Below are 13,794 nucleotides of genomic sequence, written 5' to 3'. Positions count from 1 at the left end.
GATTGGCACTGGTTGACTTGTACAGTTAGGTCAAGATCCACAGGTCCCACAGGCTCCTTCCTGGGTACCAAGAGGTTCATCTGCCCAAAACATGTTTGAAGATGGAGGTTTACATGGACAAAATAGAGCTGTCTGCACAGTCTTTCTGCGATGGAAAACATTAACAGGATGCTCATGGTGGTTTATACCAAGGAGGAATTAATGACAGTGTATTTATTGCTGAATGTGCAAAACTTCTGTTCAGCAAATGAAGAAGATGCCTTTGGCGTGTGAACACGATACTCAGACAGTGCCTTTCTATCACAAGTTCTGGATTTCAGCGGTTACAGACTTCCCTTCCAGGTGCAGTCTGTCCTTCCCTAGCATTTTCAGTCTTCCAGGGGTTAGTTAAGTCTTTTATTTTTTATAAATAGGATTAATATATAAAATCTTTTAAGTGCAATAAACACAGAAAAATAGAAAACATTTCAAGCCTGTGGCTCTCTCCCAGCATTTCTGTATCACCACGTCAAGGTGCAGGCAACACAGAGGGATGCTTCTGAGCAGGTTTGCGAACCAGAGGACCAGCTGTTTTTGTGAGCTATGAGAGCAACCATCACACCCAAACCACGCTGAGAGCTTTTGTTTGTATACAGAGAAAACAAAGGACACACAAGTTCGCTACTCTTTCATATGGGAAGATTGCACAGAAAGAGAAAGCTGCCAACTTTCAGGGCACAGTGCATTTCTCGAACTGACGTTCACATGGTGTCTCCAAACCACTTCGTTATGGGACTAAACACCAAGGTTTAAACTGATCGGTTGATAACGGGACGAAACTGTAGAACCACAGCCACACTTTACTACAAGCATTGGACTGTAGTACGAGGACAGTTTGAATGGTATTTCCCCCCTCCCCCCTAAACGCACACTTCAAACAAGAAAGCAGTCCAACAGTTTTCTAAGACACAAGAACAGGACGTAAGTTTAGTCCTTCAGAACAAACTGTCTGTCTCCATCAGGGTGTAGCAGCTGTCTTGCACCAGAAATCAGCCCAGACTTTTCTTTTCCTTACCTTATTCTTGTTAGTATCCAAGAACGTCTCATTTCCCTATTGGTTTCTGACTGTTTTCTGTCAAACATTCCACTTCTCTTATTTCTCAGTGTCGCTGTGGCAGTCTAAATGTCTTTTTCTTCTCGTAGTTGCAGTTTTCTCTCTATTTCCCTGAACATCTGCAAGACAGCCCATCTGGGTTGACACAGTGTGAGATGAGGCAGACAGGCATTGCCAACAAAGGGCTCCTACTGCAGCAAGTGGGTTGTTGAAATCAGATGTTTTCTAAGACGTCTATGGGGACAAAGCCTTTCTTCTTCCCGCTGTATACTTTGATAAAGCCATCATGTTCTTTTTCAGAAGTCACACAAATCTGAATGCAAAGAAGGTAGGAAAATAATAAACTCTTTGCCATGATCAAAGCAACAAATTATTCCAGGCTATTTATCAGGTGGGTTAGACTTCCTGCTGGTTATTTCTGGGGTAAGTAGAACAATCCCTTTTAGATTCTCCCTTGCTTTGAAAAGAAACTCAAACTCATATATTTCAAGAGTCACCTTTCCCCCACCTCCTGCAAGTGCCACATTCACATAAGAAACATTAAAATCATTAAGAAATTTGTGGTGGATCAAAGATTTTGAAACTTGAATTGTAACTTCAGCCTACTGTGATAGTGTGATTTAGTTGTCTGTGTAGAAGAGGAATGGGTATTTCAGACCATGAGCTATTTGGCTGCCTCAGCAGTTGCTGGTGAAAAGTAATTAGAATCCCAGCCTGGTTTGTGTTGGAAGGGACCTTAAAGTTCATCCAATTCCAACCCCTGCCCCGGGCAGGGACACCTTCCACTAGAGCAGGTTGCTCCAAGCCCCTGTGTCCAACCTGGCCTTGAACACTGCCAGGGATGGGGCAGCCACAGCTTCTCTGGGCACCCTGTGCCAGCGCCTCAGCACTCTCATCATCATCACCTAATCATGATGCCAAGGTGGGTCACTTGCAGCAGCTGATCTGAATGAAAGGATATTTGCATGTTCAAGGAGCCCAGGTACTTCTCAGATGAGCAGTGGGTTGTTATTTACTCAGCCCTTGCACCTACAGGTGCCTGTTTTGGACACCAGAGTATGTGATCTGAATCCAACTCTGTGAGTGTGTTTGCATCACACCTACTGCAAATGGAGGCAGCTGTTGTGAAACCATATGGTCTTTCCAATAGCACAACTATTACATTGTGGTAAAGGTCTGCATTTCCTGAAGACCTTTGTGATCTCAGATAATTCCACTTTAGGGGCCTTTCTGAGACACTACTGGTAATGACCAAGCCATTTGGAAGCCTAGTAGCACAGGTACTTTAGACCGGGCACTTCAGCACAGAGCCACACAAAATAAAGAGCTGTTTTCAGACACCTCTGCCAAAGAAAGTGCTACATATTTCCTGTTTATCAAACAAGGTTGAAAAATAGCTGGGAAACTGATGGTCCTTTTGAGACTAACTCACTGGTTAGTCTCTGACTGGTTAGTCACTGACATGATGTCAGTGCCAGGTCTTTAAAGCCCTCTGTCTGGACTAACACCCTCAGAAGCTCTGTCTGTAGGTATTTACAGTGTTTAATTACAATAATTCAGAGGGCATGACATGAAATAAAAAATGGCCCTAGAGTATTCCTGGCTAAATCCATTTCAGCATGACTGTTATGGATTGTACGGTGACTCCTAAATACCACCACATCTGAAGTCGGGGCCAGCTTGTCCTCCTGTTGTTACATACGTAAAATTTACTTTCAATAGTGATGCTACCAGAGGGAAAGGAAAGGTCATAAGAAGGAGGTGAAGCTGCTTCATATTTGCTACCTTCATTATTTAGAAATTCTCAGGTGAATCTTGGCACCTGCAAACAAATGTTTGGAAAGCGAATGGACTCATTTTCTTACTTAAGCTACGTACTGAGCAATAACTGAATTGGATCCCTGCGGCAGAATGACTGAGCACACCAACAGAGCTGACATGAAATCAAATAAAATGATTTATTGTTGTTTGGGCTAAATGATATGGAAAGTGTGGGAGGTGTGGAATTGATGCTGTTCAGTTCAGGCTCTGTTGTAAAGCAGCCCAGCCCATTTGTGTCGTGATTGCCTAGCACAGCAGCTGCCCCCTCCGCAGTCGCATCACCATTTGAAACACATACACACACGCAGAAAGGTGTTTCTGGCCTTTGATAGATGTTGGTCTGTGTCTCTAAGTCTATGGAAACTTCAACAGTGAGAGAAAAAGCCTGCAGAGAAGCAGGAGACTGAGGATGGCTGAGCACGGCAGGGTATTCAACACTGGGAAAGAACATCTTGGTTGAAAGATGCCCCTTTGCAGTTGATCCCCGCTGTGGGAAAATGAGCCTTTGCAGCCTGGTTAAAAGGAATGCCTGACTCCATCACTGTGCTTTCTTCCTAACCAAAGATGTCTGCAAGACCCCTGGTTTCTGCATGGGCCAAAGAATCCCCAAGATAGATCTCCAGAAGATCTGCACTGCCTACTGCCATCATGCATTTCTTGCTTAAACCTCTGTTGCTGTGCAGAACGTATTGTGCAGTCGGAGGTTTTCCCCAATGTCATGTACTGTCAGCACGATGATTTGTGGACAAAAGACAAATACTGAGCTTTCTGAACACTGGTTTCCTTTATCTTTGGAGCAAAAAAGGACGGCAGAGTTGGTCTTTCATTTAGAGGGGTTTTTTTTGGTTCTGCTGCTGGTTTGAGTGCTCCTTGGTATCAGTGGGTGTGCTCTGCTATAGCAATAACTTCAGATCTTCACTAGGCATGAGGAGTACAAGGCGTTCTGTAAGAACTTGTCTCTCTTTGCATACAAATGCATTGATGTGAATTCTCTCAAATTCCAGCCGAAATTCTCCCAAATTCCAACTGAAATTCTCCCACCCTAATACACTAAGCTTTGCATACACCAGCAGTCAGAAGGCAGGGCATTTTCCCACTCCTTCCCAAGGAAGGGGATGTGTGGAGGGCAGAACAAGCTTGCTCACAATATGCCACATTATCGAGGGTTTTGGACTTCACCTGATGGAGCTGTTGCCCTGGTGACAGATGCCAAACTTGATGCTGTGAAAGCACAAGGTGCCACAGCTACCATCAGGGGACCACAATTTTCTGTGTCAAATTGGAAACTACCTGATCAAATGGCAGCTACTCAGGCTGGCATGTTCTGGGGGCAAGGCTGCTGGTCTGACCAGGTAAGGGAGCCACTGAGCAGCCACTCTCCAGTAAATCTGGTAGCAACACAAATGGAGATAAACAACAGTTGGGTTTTTTCCCTGCATCCAGCTCAACAGGTCAGTAGTGGAGTAAGAAATTGCGTCTCGGGTTATTTCTCAGTCACCAAGTGATCTTCAGAAGTAGCTGAAAGTGGGATCTACTGTTATATAAAGTCGATTCTCAATTCTTTCATCTCACTCAAAAACCCCCCAAACCAACCACTGAGATCATGACTGTTGTCTGAATGTCAGCATCTGCCCTGAGGATTTTTCTACCCAGCAGTCAGCCTGGAGCAGATGGGGGAGACGAGCAATTAGGAAATGATCCTTTAAGCTGCAAGGTCATTAATGCTCTCCTGTTCTTCTAACTCCCGTGCTTTGAATTTGCTCTCCAGTGGCAAATTCTCTTTGTCCAGGAGTAATTTTGAGCTTGCTCTAATTTCATGCAGCTATCCATTGCTTATCTTCTCTGTCCTATATATTTAACACACCTGTCAGCCACAGACTGGTTCTGATTAAGGAGGAATTTGGTTATAATGACTGTGCAGTTTCAAGAGCTGTCCTGGAGCCTGAAGTCCAGGTGAAGTGCTCTGAAAGCTCAAGTAAGTCTTCTATTTGTCTGTAAGAATGGTAACACAGGGTCACTGCGAGTTTCTACATCTGCTGCTGCCACTGTGCTGAAGTTCTTGCTTATGTGAGCTTTGTGGATGGAAAAGTAAGTAGTTCAGTTTTCATACCTGTTTAGTCACAGTGAAAACAATGATGACAGGGTTTATATCAGCTTTAAAACAGAGAGCACCAGCTTGTTTTACCTACAGCACTTATATGACCTGGACTGAACTGGATGCATGTTTTGGACTCTTGAAAAGCTTGTGCGCTGCTCAGTGTCTCTGAATGAATGAGGACACCCCTCCCTGTTCAGCAAGACTGACGTCAATGAAAATCAGAGGCAGCAGGAAAAAGACACTTTTCTCCTTAAGCCTCGCTGTTAAGTGCAGCAGTTATAGCTGGGGGGCATGTGAGAGCTGCAGCCTCTCCTTCTGCACCGCGTCTGTGTTTTACGTGGTTCAGTCCAAATGCACAGGTCACCGTAACGCAACTGACTTTCAAAGGCAGCTGGGTCGTGCTCTTAGAAGTTCAGCTTCTTTTAGAGTATCACAGGATGGGAAATGTGGGGACACAAAGGAATTCCTGGGCAGTGAGGTGAAAAGCCAGGTAGAGACAAAGCATCCAGGGTCATCAGGAGAAGACCCAAAACCGGTGGATCCCCCAGGGCTGGAATCCTGCCTTGTTAAGCCCGAGCTCATGGATATGTTTAAGCCTGTTCCCAGGCTCTCCTGGAGTGCCTGCATCATATCTGCACATAGCTGCTAACATACATGGGGCTTTCTGAAATCCATGTGATGGGGTGCTGGGGTAAGGAGGGAAGTTTGTCCCCTGGGCTGTGGTGCCAAGGGGACAGCAAGGCTGACAGCTCTGGTTCAGAGGCTGTGGCTGCCACCACAGCAGAAGCTGGCTGGGAGATGCTTTCGATAACAGGTCTAGTCTACGTCAGAGCATTTACAAAACACATCCATCTCAAAACGGATCCGTTGCACTGACCTTTATGTAAACTCACAGCACACATGTAGATGAGGCAGAGAGCTCTTGGTTGCTGGTCTTGTTACAAATGTTGTGGTCTGCGGTCATTTCTATTGCACAAGATGGCTTGTGCAATTTAAAATCAATTGTGTTATTTAATCACAAAAAGCCCAGCTCTAAGGTGGTTTGCATTAGTGCGACTGTAGATGTCAGAGGCAGCCAGAGAAGGGCAGGAGTAGCTTGGTTTTAAAGAAGCTATTTCCTTTATTTAAGTAGGATGTCATAAAAGGAGTAAACCCAGACATTCAAACAATAGATTATTATGACTCCTTTATATATAAGGATGATCAAAAAAGGTTAGAGGCATTTTAAGAGACACTTTTCCAAACACTGGTAATATATGAGATGCGGTGACTTTTCCTTTTGTGAAAAGAGGTCAGATCAGAGCCTGTAGTCATGCAAAGAAGCATTTGTATAATGTGTGGTAATGAATTCGCGTAGGCTAGAGCAGAAGTTACAGGCTGCAGAAAACATTATATTGCCAAGTGGTGGCACAAGCAATCAGAGTTGGAAATTATGCAGCCACTCTTGTGTGTGGAACAGCTCAGAAGAGTGGAAAGCCAGAGACGTTGGCTGGGTTTGGTTGCCCTGTTAATGATCTTGCTTTATTGATGTCAGGGCCTATGTCTGCCTCTCTCCCGCAGATTCCTGATTGAGCCCTGTGGTCCCCAGTCAGCTTCTGAAACAGTTCCAGGACCCACAAGTCTGTCGGTGAACCTAAACCCCAAGAGGTTGCTGTCTGAAGCAGTGCTCTCGTTCCCCCCAGGCTGGGTTCCACATTTCCTAATGAACTTTCCAAGGGCTCCTTTGTGAAGACAAGCTCGTGCATATTGCTCAAGATGGGTGAGCAAATTGAGTTGTTTTTCCCTCTGGCCTGTCCTGGAGCATTGGCTTTGCCAGGAAGGTTTGCATGAAGCTGAAGCTCAAAATGTTATTCCCAGGGCATGAAGCTGCCCAGTGATTCCAGAGAAAGCCTCACCCCCTGTGCTTCAACTTCCAAAATGTCTCTGCTTGCCTGAGATGGCTTTTCTCATGGTAGTCCTGTGCCTTTGTTGGTGCGAGTGCCTTTTGCCTTGGAAGAATAGACTCTCTACCTGGGAACATTCACCTAAAGCACAAAAGGGATAGAGACCTGCAGTGTAAGCCATGGAGGGCATCAAGCAGTATAATTGATCATGGAATCACAGCCTAGTTTGGGTTGGAAGGGACCTTAAAGCTCCTCCACTTCCAGCCTCCAGGGACACCTTCCACTAGAGCAGGTTGCTCCAAGCCCCTGTGTCCAACCTGGCCTTGAACACTGCCAGGGATGGGGCAGCCACAGCTTCTCTGGGCACCCTGTGCCAGCACCTCAGCACCCTCACAGGGAAGAGCTTCTGCCTAATGTCTAATCTAAATCTACCCCTTTTGGCATGTCATCCTTGCCTTTGTTGTCAGAATAGCTCTGGGCTCTTCTTAGACCCTGCAGAATCTGACCCACTGAATTAACAGTATAAAATTAAGACAATTATTTACCATACTATAGTCACAAGTATTTATCAGGTCAGTTAATGAGGTTTTCTAGCTAAAGTGAGACTTAACAGGAATTGGTAGCAATAGATAACCTCCCCTTCTTGCTAACCTGGAATAAGCCAGTGCTATGCACATAGTACATATACTGCATTCACAGTGCTCTGGACACTGTGCCCAGAGACAGCTAAAGCAGCTGGTTATGTGCCACAGACATCCCCAAAGAGAATAAACCAACCAACCAAACAAAATTCTGCCCAACTTTTCCCAGAAGCCCTGTTCAGATGGCTTTTTCCTTTTTATGCCTTCCTATTACATCTCTCTCTCAGCTTCACAAGGAAAACAATGGGGAAAGACAGGACTAGAAAAGAAGAGAAATGGCTGAAGAAAGAAGAAAGAAAATTTGACTTTGGAAATATGAAATAATTTTTTGAAGTTAAAAACCCCAAAACCCTCCCAAACACAGAATGGTTTTTGCAATCGGAGATTTTCCACAGTGAAGGCAAAGTTGTGCTGTCAGAAAAAAAAAGGACAAAAATATGGTGCCATTCAGACAGTGATCTCCGTGGCAGACACACATCCCGCAGGTTAGGTTCAGAGACCTTGTTCTCCTGTTGTCCCACTGCTACACGCTGGTCGTGTGCATGCTGCCAGCTACCATGGGATGCTCAAAACCTGCATGGAGGGACAGCTACTTGGATGCCTCCTTTTGGATAGTTTGTGCAAGGGTGGAGTGGGATCTGTTGGTTCCACTTCTTTCCTCTGATGTCTCTGCATTTGTCTGTCTGCCCTTATGTTTAACACCAGATATTTCTTCATTCCTCTGAAGCCTCTCTCACATGGAGTGAGCACCTGGCAGCATTCACATCCGACCTCAGCATTCGCAGGGGTTTGAGATAGAGCCGAATAAGCTCACTAAAGCAGAGGAAGCAGAAGACAGGCAGGATGTGTTCATCCCTTTCTTTACCTCCTGCCCTACCACAGCTGATGGTGCGCCCCTGACTACAAGCTCCCTTGTGAGTCTATTATGAAATAGGAACAATAGGAAGACCTTGTGTTTAAATGAAGCTGCCAGATCTGCCCACTTGGAAAGTGTGAGTTTGTGAGAAATGAGGCAAGAAGCTGGGTTCTTGCCGTCTGCAGCAGCAGCTACACTAACAAAGAGGATCTGGTATGTCCACTGATGAGAAGGGACTCAGACCATGAGCATTCCCTCATGCTGCCATGCCATATTCCCACACTACTATTTCCTCAGGCTTTGCCCTTGTGTATTGCTCATTCTAGAGCACAAAGGGTGCAAACCCTCTCGATCTGCTTTGGTAATACTATTTTTCCTCCATGTGCACACACATAAACCATCAAATGAGGTGCTGGGTTAAAAAAAGAAAATAACGAAGCACTGTTCTCTCTTTCAAGCAACTTCAGGGCTGCCCAATGTACTATGTGCACAGGGGCAGTTAAAATATATTCTAGTCACTGTATTGCTGTGCCTTCCTTAAAAAAGCTGTGTAAATCCAAGGGTTGTTGGCACTTGTAAGGTTTGCTATGCCACTAGACAGCAGCAGCAAAAGTGTAAGTTAATCTTCACCAAAGAAGTGTTACAGAAGTTCCATGTGGAAAAATTGATGGCCCTGAAGTCCATCTGAAACTGACTTCTGCTCTCCTTCATTAAAATCAGTGACTGTCCAGGCACTTCAAGGCGAACAAATCCTGGTGATATGACATCAATTGCCAAAGGAAAAGAAATACTTAACAAGGTGGAAGAACATGACTCTTCACAAGATGCAGTGAGAAAAATCTACCTATTTTGTCCAGGTGTCGGAGTACTTCAGCTGTGCATCACCCTTAGTCAGCCATCCTCCTAGTTAATGAGCTTACACCAGAAACCTGACTGTCCCTCAGTGCAGGTTCTGAGCCACATTCTTTTCTCACTTTACCCCAGCAAGCATTGATAGCAGCATCACGAGACTTGACACTTGGATGTTTTTAGTGTTAAAAATCATGTTTAAAATCAGATCAAAGACAAATCTTACAGTGGTGGCCGTGGCTTTCGCCTAGTGAACCCAGCAAGGGCACGAAGCAGAAGGAGCTGCTGAGAGCACGCCAGGGTGAATGGACCCAGAGAGTCTTCACTGCACGTGATGTACTTTAACTCACAGCAGCACCTCTAGTTAAGAATTAATTACAGCCTGTAGAGAGGGTGTGTAAGTGGTGGCACAAGCAGTTAATGACTGAAGATACTTTGCAACTGGTGAACAAGAGTGAAACTTAAGATTTACAGGTTGATTTGGTGCTGTCTTAACTCAGTTCCTGTTGATGCCAAACCAATGAGCTGTGTTCACATCTTTAGGTAAGTTGAGGTCTGGGGAAGAGAGCCACTGTCTTTTAGGTTAGCTCTAATAGTGAGTAGAAAACCAGATCATTTATCAAGCACACACGGTCTATCTCTAGAAGGCTGTGTTCTTCAAGCTGTCCCTCTGAAGTCAGTAGCAGAGTGCATAAAGTGCAAAGTACCCTTATGAATGTCTGTGAGTGAAAATTTAGGCTACGTTAGGCAGTGTGCACGCATTTGCACAGGGCCAACACTGCTCTTAACTAGCTACTAGACACTATTACTGTACAAATAATAAATGCTGTAGTAAAACCAGAGTGAACAGCATCTGCCTGTGCTCATCTTGCACAACAGTCCCCCCAGTCATGCGTCAGACTGCTGGATGCTGAAGTCCGGTGCGGATCCGGCACAGGGGAACTTACCTGGTTCTCTTTCAGAGTTATCTGTCCCTGTTCCTTGCAGCCGATGAATGTCCTGATACACCTGTAAATCTTCTCATTGTGTTGCACTCTTTGAACAAAGTTAGCAGGAAAAAATCCAGTTCTGTCATCAATTTTCCCCTGTGGAGAAAACATACAGGCAGAAGATTGTTAATATAAGCAGCCTGCAAGCAAGTTCAGTATTGGAAATAACTTGTTATTTGTTATATTATTTTTCCCTTTGGAAAGAAAACAGGTAAAAAATAATATGCACTTACCTTCCACCAGTCTTCATTGGAGTCTTCCAGAAGAGTTATCATATCCCCTGGCCTGTAGTTAGAAAAGGAATAGTGGTTAAGGTGAGTCTTAATTGCTATGTTGCATCAGCTTCCACAATTACCTTCTAATAAGAAGGAGGTCTTTTCCTGGTCATTTTATCTGAGCATTCACTGCAGGTAGACTCAGTGAGGCAGCAAGGCTTACTTCAGTCATGCACAGCAATGTAGAGAGAGAATCTCTGTATGTTTGGGTTGGATCTTTATTTTGAGACAACATCTGTGAACTGGAATTTTTGCTTCCTGTTTAATAAGAAACTGTTTAAAATACAGCCCCTATTTGTTACAGGCATTATCTTGTTACTTCAAGACATTTCACATTGTTGGGACACACCACTTTATCATCTGTGTTTTCAAGCTGTGATTGCAGAAGGAAGGCAGCAGGAAAATAGTTCTATTTAACTGACAAAGGCAATTAGTCAGCAGGGATATAATTCTGCCCGAGAATGTCTTTTTGATTTCAATGGGACATATTTACCTTTATAATGTGTGGTGCAGGGTGGTAATTGCTAAGTATCAGCATCCAGCTGACTAGTTCCAAAGCAGAGCTAGGAGAATAATTTGGCTGGAAATGCTGATAGCAAAATGTGCTGAGCTGATTGTATGCAGGTAGTTGAACAGTTACTTGACCTCCTTCCCCCCACTGGAAGCACTTCATCAACATTGGTATGTTATTAAAATAGCACTGCATTGTAGAAAGTAAGGAGCAGCCCATTTCCAAACAGATTAATGCCAGAAAGCTCTTCCTGCTTGATAACAGGCATTTCTTTGATCCTAATAAAATTAATGGTTGCTCCCTAATTATTCAGCTTTCCCTCCGTTCCTTGTTAGGCTCATTGTATTGTTGAGGTATCGGCACAAGAGCTTGCCTGGAGCATAGGATGGATATGGGTCCTATTGAATGGACTCTTGAAGAGCACACAAAGAAGATGTGGCCCTGTCCAGGATGTAGCTGGCCCTTTTGGGTTTACTTTCCAAGTGATTATCATTGCTGCTGACAACTGGAGAAGCAGACATTCAGTCTTCTAACACTGCACAACCTGAACCAGTGTTTCCCAGCTTTCCCACAAAGGTGCTGTCACTAGGACAACAGGGCTGGTTTTTATCGTGAGCCCTTCTTGGGAAGCTGTTCCAATGTGTTTGGAGTAATTAGATGTTGCTGAGGTGAGAAAGGAAGGTTAAGTTAGCACAGAGCTGGGGAGGAATTCCTAGGTGAAAAATGCTGGTTGAAAAACCAAAACAACTGAGTAATTTCTAGCCAAAAGCCATCCTGCTCCTACAGTGATGTGAGTGGTTTTGAAACTCTTTACCTATTGTGTCCTTGCCAAAAAAAAGGTGTTCACCAGCTCTTTATCTATGAGAATATCTTCATAGCTACAAACGGATACATCTATAAGAAATGCTTAGTACAGATATCAGAGTGAAACCTCCCCCCCCGCCAAAGCCATATACAACCATATGACCCTCGGTTCACAAAGATCAAACCAACTAACAAATGTTTTGTTACCTCATCTCCAAGTCTTCGTTTTCTTGTGGTACAAATTTGTACAAGGCAACATAGGTGTTCATTTGTAACGTGCTTTTATAAAATGGTCCCTTTAAGAAAGAAAGGAAAGAGAAATTTCAATACCTGTCCTGTACACACAGTTCACTTCGTTAGAGACTGAGAAGCCAGGGCCTGCTCTTCCAAGAAATGAGCCAGAATCATCTCATTCCTTTCACACCTTGGACGACTGTGGCCCAGATACATTGTGAACCACTAAGGCAGTAACTACCTTCACTTAGAAATAAGATTCTTTGAACCCCAAGATCAAATTCCAGGCTTCCAAAGAACACAAGCAGAAATCTGCACAAGTTGGTCTTTTGGGTGAGATCTTAAAAATGAGTCTGCTCTTTGCTCTCTGTTAATGCATGACTCTTATGAGCCCAGCAGTGTATCACTCGCATTGTATTTTTATTAAGCAGTCCTTGCTATGGATGGAGCTAGAGCTCTACATGCACAGGTCCAAAAACCAGGGCGGAAAAACCACTTTTGTCATCAGAAAGCTGCTTGTGCTGGGCTTCCCACAGAGAGGACCGGCTGCTCTCTCTCCTTGCTTTCTCCACTGGTATTCTGGAGGGGAAAAAAGCACCTAAACCAAACCCCAAATAATTTTCCAAACCATATCTGTGATTTTTCTGTTCCTGGCGTTCTGTTGTAATGACATATCCTCTACACTGGATCTTCTGTGTTCACAATACCAGTTTGTAATAAGCAGAACATAAAGGAGTCCATAACAGGTAAACCAAAGAGCCATCCAGTCCTGTATATTGCTCCCAACTGTGGCCAGTGGCCCAGAAATGGTATAGGAACATGACAGTCAGATATCAGTGCTCCTCCAGAATAGAGCCCCAGCAGAGCTACTCAAGGGCCTCAGCTATCTATAAAAACAAGACTTTTACATGACTTCCCATTCCCATTCCATTCTCACAAAACGTATGCCCATACCAGGGAATGTATACTTTTTGGTTCTTCTCCAAAGTGTTCTGTGCCATTTTCAGAGTATGTAAACACTGAAATAAAGAAAACACATGACATTTTAGGGGTAGTTGAAGACTCTTCGCCTCAGCAGGATCACTTTTATTTTGTTAATCTGCTTCCTTTCCCCCTTAATTTCTCTGATCCCTTGTGTTCTCACCTGAACCTTTCTACACCCCCAACAAAACCACATACACCACTGGCATATAGCACAAAATAATCTTTATCCTGAAGAATTTCCAATCATAGCAAATAAACCTTTTTGATCAGGTGAATATACACAAGTACAGCTCTGGCAATAGAACCTAGGTCCCCCGACTGCGTTACTGTTTGAACTCCTTCAGCCTCTTCCTCACACTGAATGCTGGATTTTCATGTTTAGGACCAGCAGTATTTCTGTTTAAAAGCACCTGCAAATGCGTCACTATAAATGACAACTTGGAAGTTTTATGAGGTTTCTTGGTAGTAGGGAGTTGTGTTTAGACATTGGAAAAACATAGTGTTCTTGTAACAAAGATAGATGAAACAGCAGCAACCGTGTGCGCAAAAAAGATCTTGTACAAGGTAATATGTATCCATGAACACACACAAGCACATATTCTCTGATAAAATGTAGGCATATTGTAGTCATAAAGCCCAATGTGTGAATGTGAAGACAACGTGTGAGCTGGTATCTGCAGCGAGTAACCTGAAAATGCCCCACGTTGTGCTCATCCGCGTGGTCTGACCACACCGACTTGAGGGCCTCACTCTGTT

At 44.1% G+C, this 13,794-nt stretch overlaps 1 protein-coding gene across 2 annotated transcripts in view; it reads right to left on the bottom strand.

Annotated features, from left to right (window-relative positions):
- Positions 1-1,307: 1,307 nt before the first annotated feature.
- STAC (SH3 and cysteine rich domain) overlaps positions 1,308-13,794 on the bottom strand; it is a 63,210-nt gene continuing 50,723 nt past the window's right edge. For both annotated transcript variants that reach the window (XM_010024807.1, XM_010024808.1), the window contains 5 exons: positions 13,009-13,073; positions 12,028-12,116; positions 10,464-10,515; positions 10,189-10,326; positions 1,308-1,406 (listed from right to left, as the gene is read on the bottom strand). In XM_010024807.1, coding sequence (XP_010023109.1) covers positions 1,308-1,406; positions 10,189-10,326; positions 10,464-10,515; positions 12,028-12,116; positions 13,009-13,073 — 443 coding nt within the window. The remainder of the gene's footprint in view (positions 1,407-10,188; positions 10,327-10,463; positions 10,516-12,027; positions 12,117-13,008; positions 13,074-13,794) is intronic.

This window comes from Nestor notabilis, unplaced genomic scaffold (assembly GCF_000696875.1).
Source record: "Nestor notabilis isolate BGI_N333 unplaced genomic scaffold, ASM69687v1 scaffold3632, whole genome shotgun sequence".
In the NCBI taxonomy this organism is placed as follows: Eukaryota; Metazoa; Chordata; class Aves; order Psittaciformes; family Psittacidae; genus Nestor; species Nestor notabilis.
This window is presented reverse-complemented; position numbering and strand designations above follow the sequence as displayed.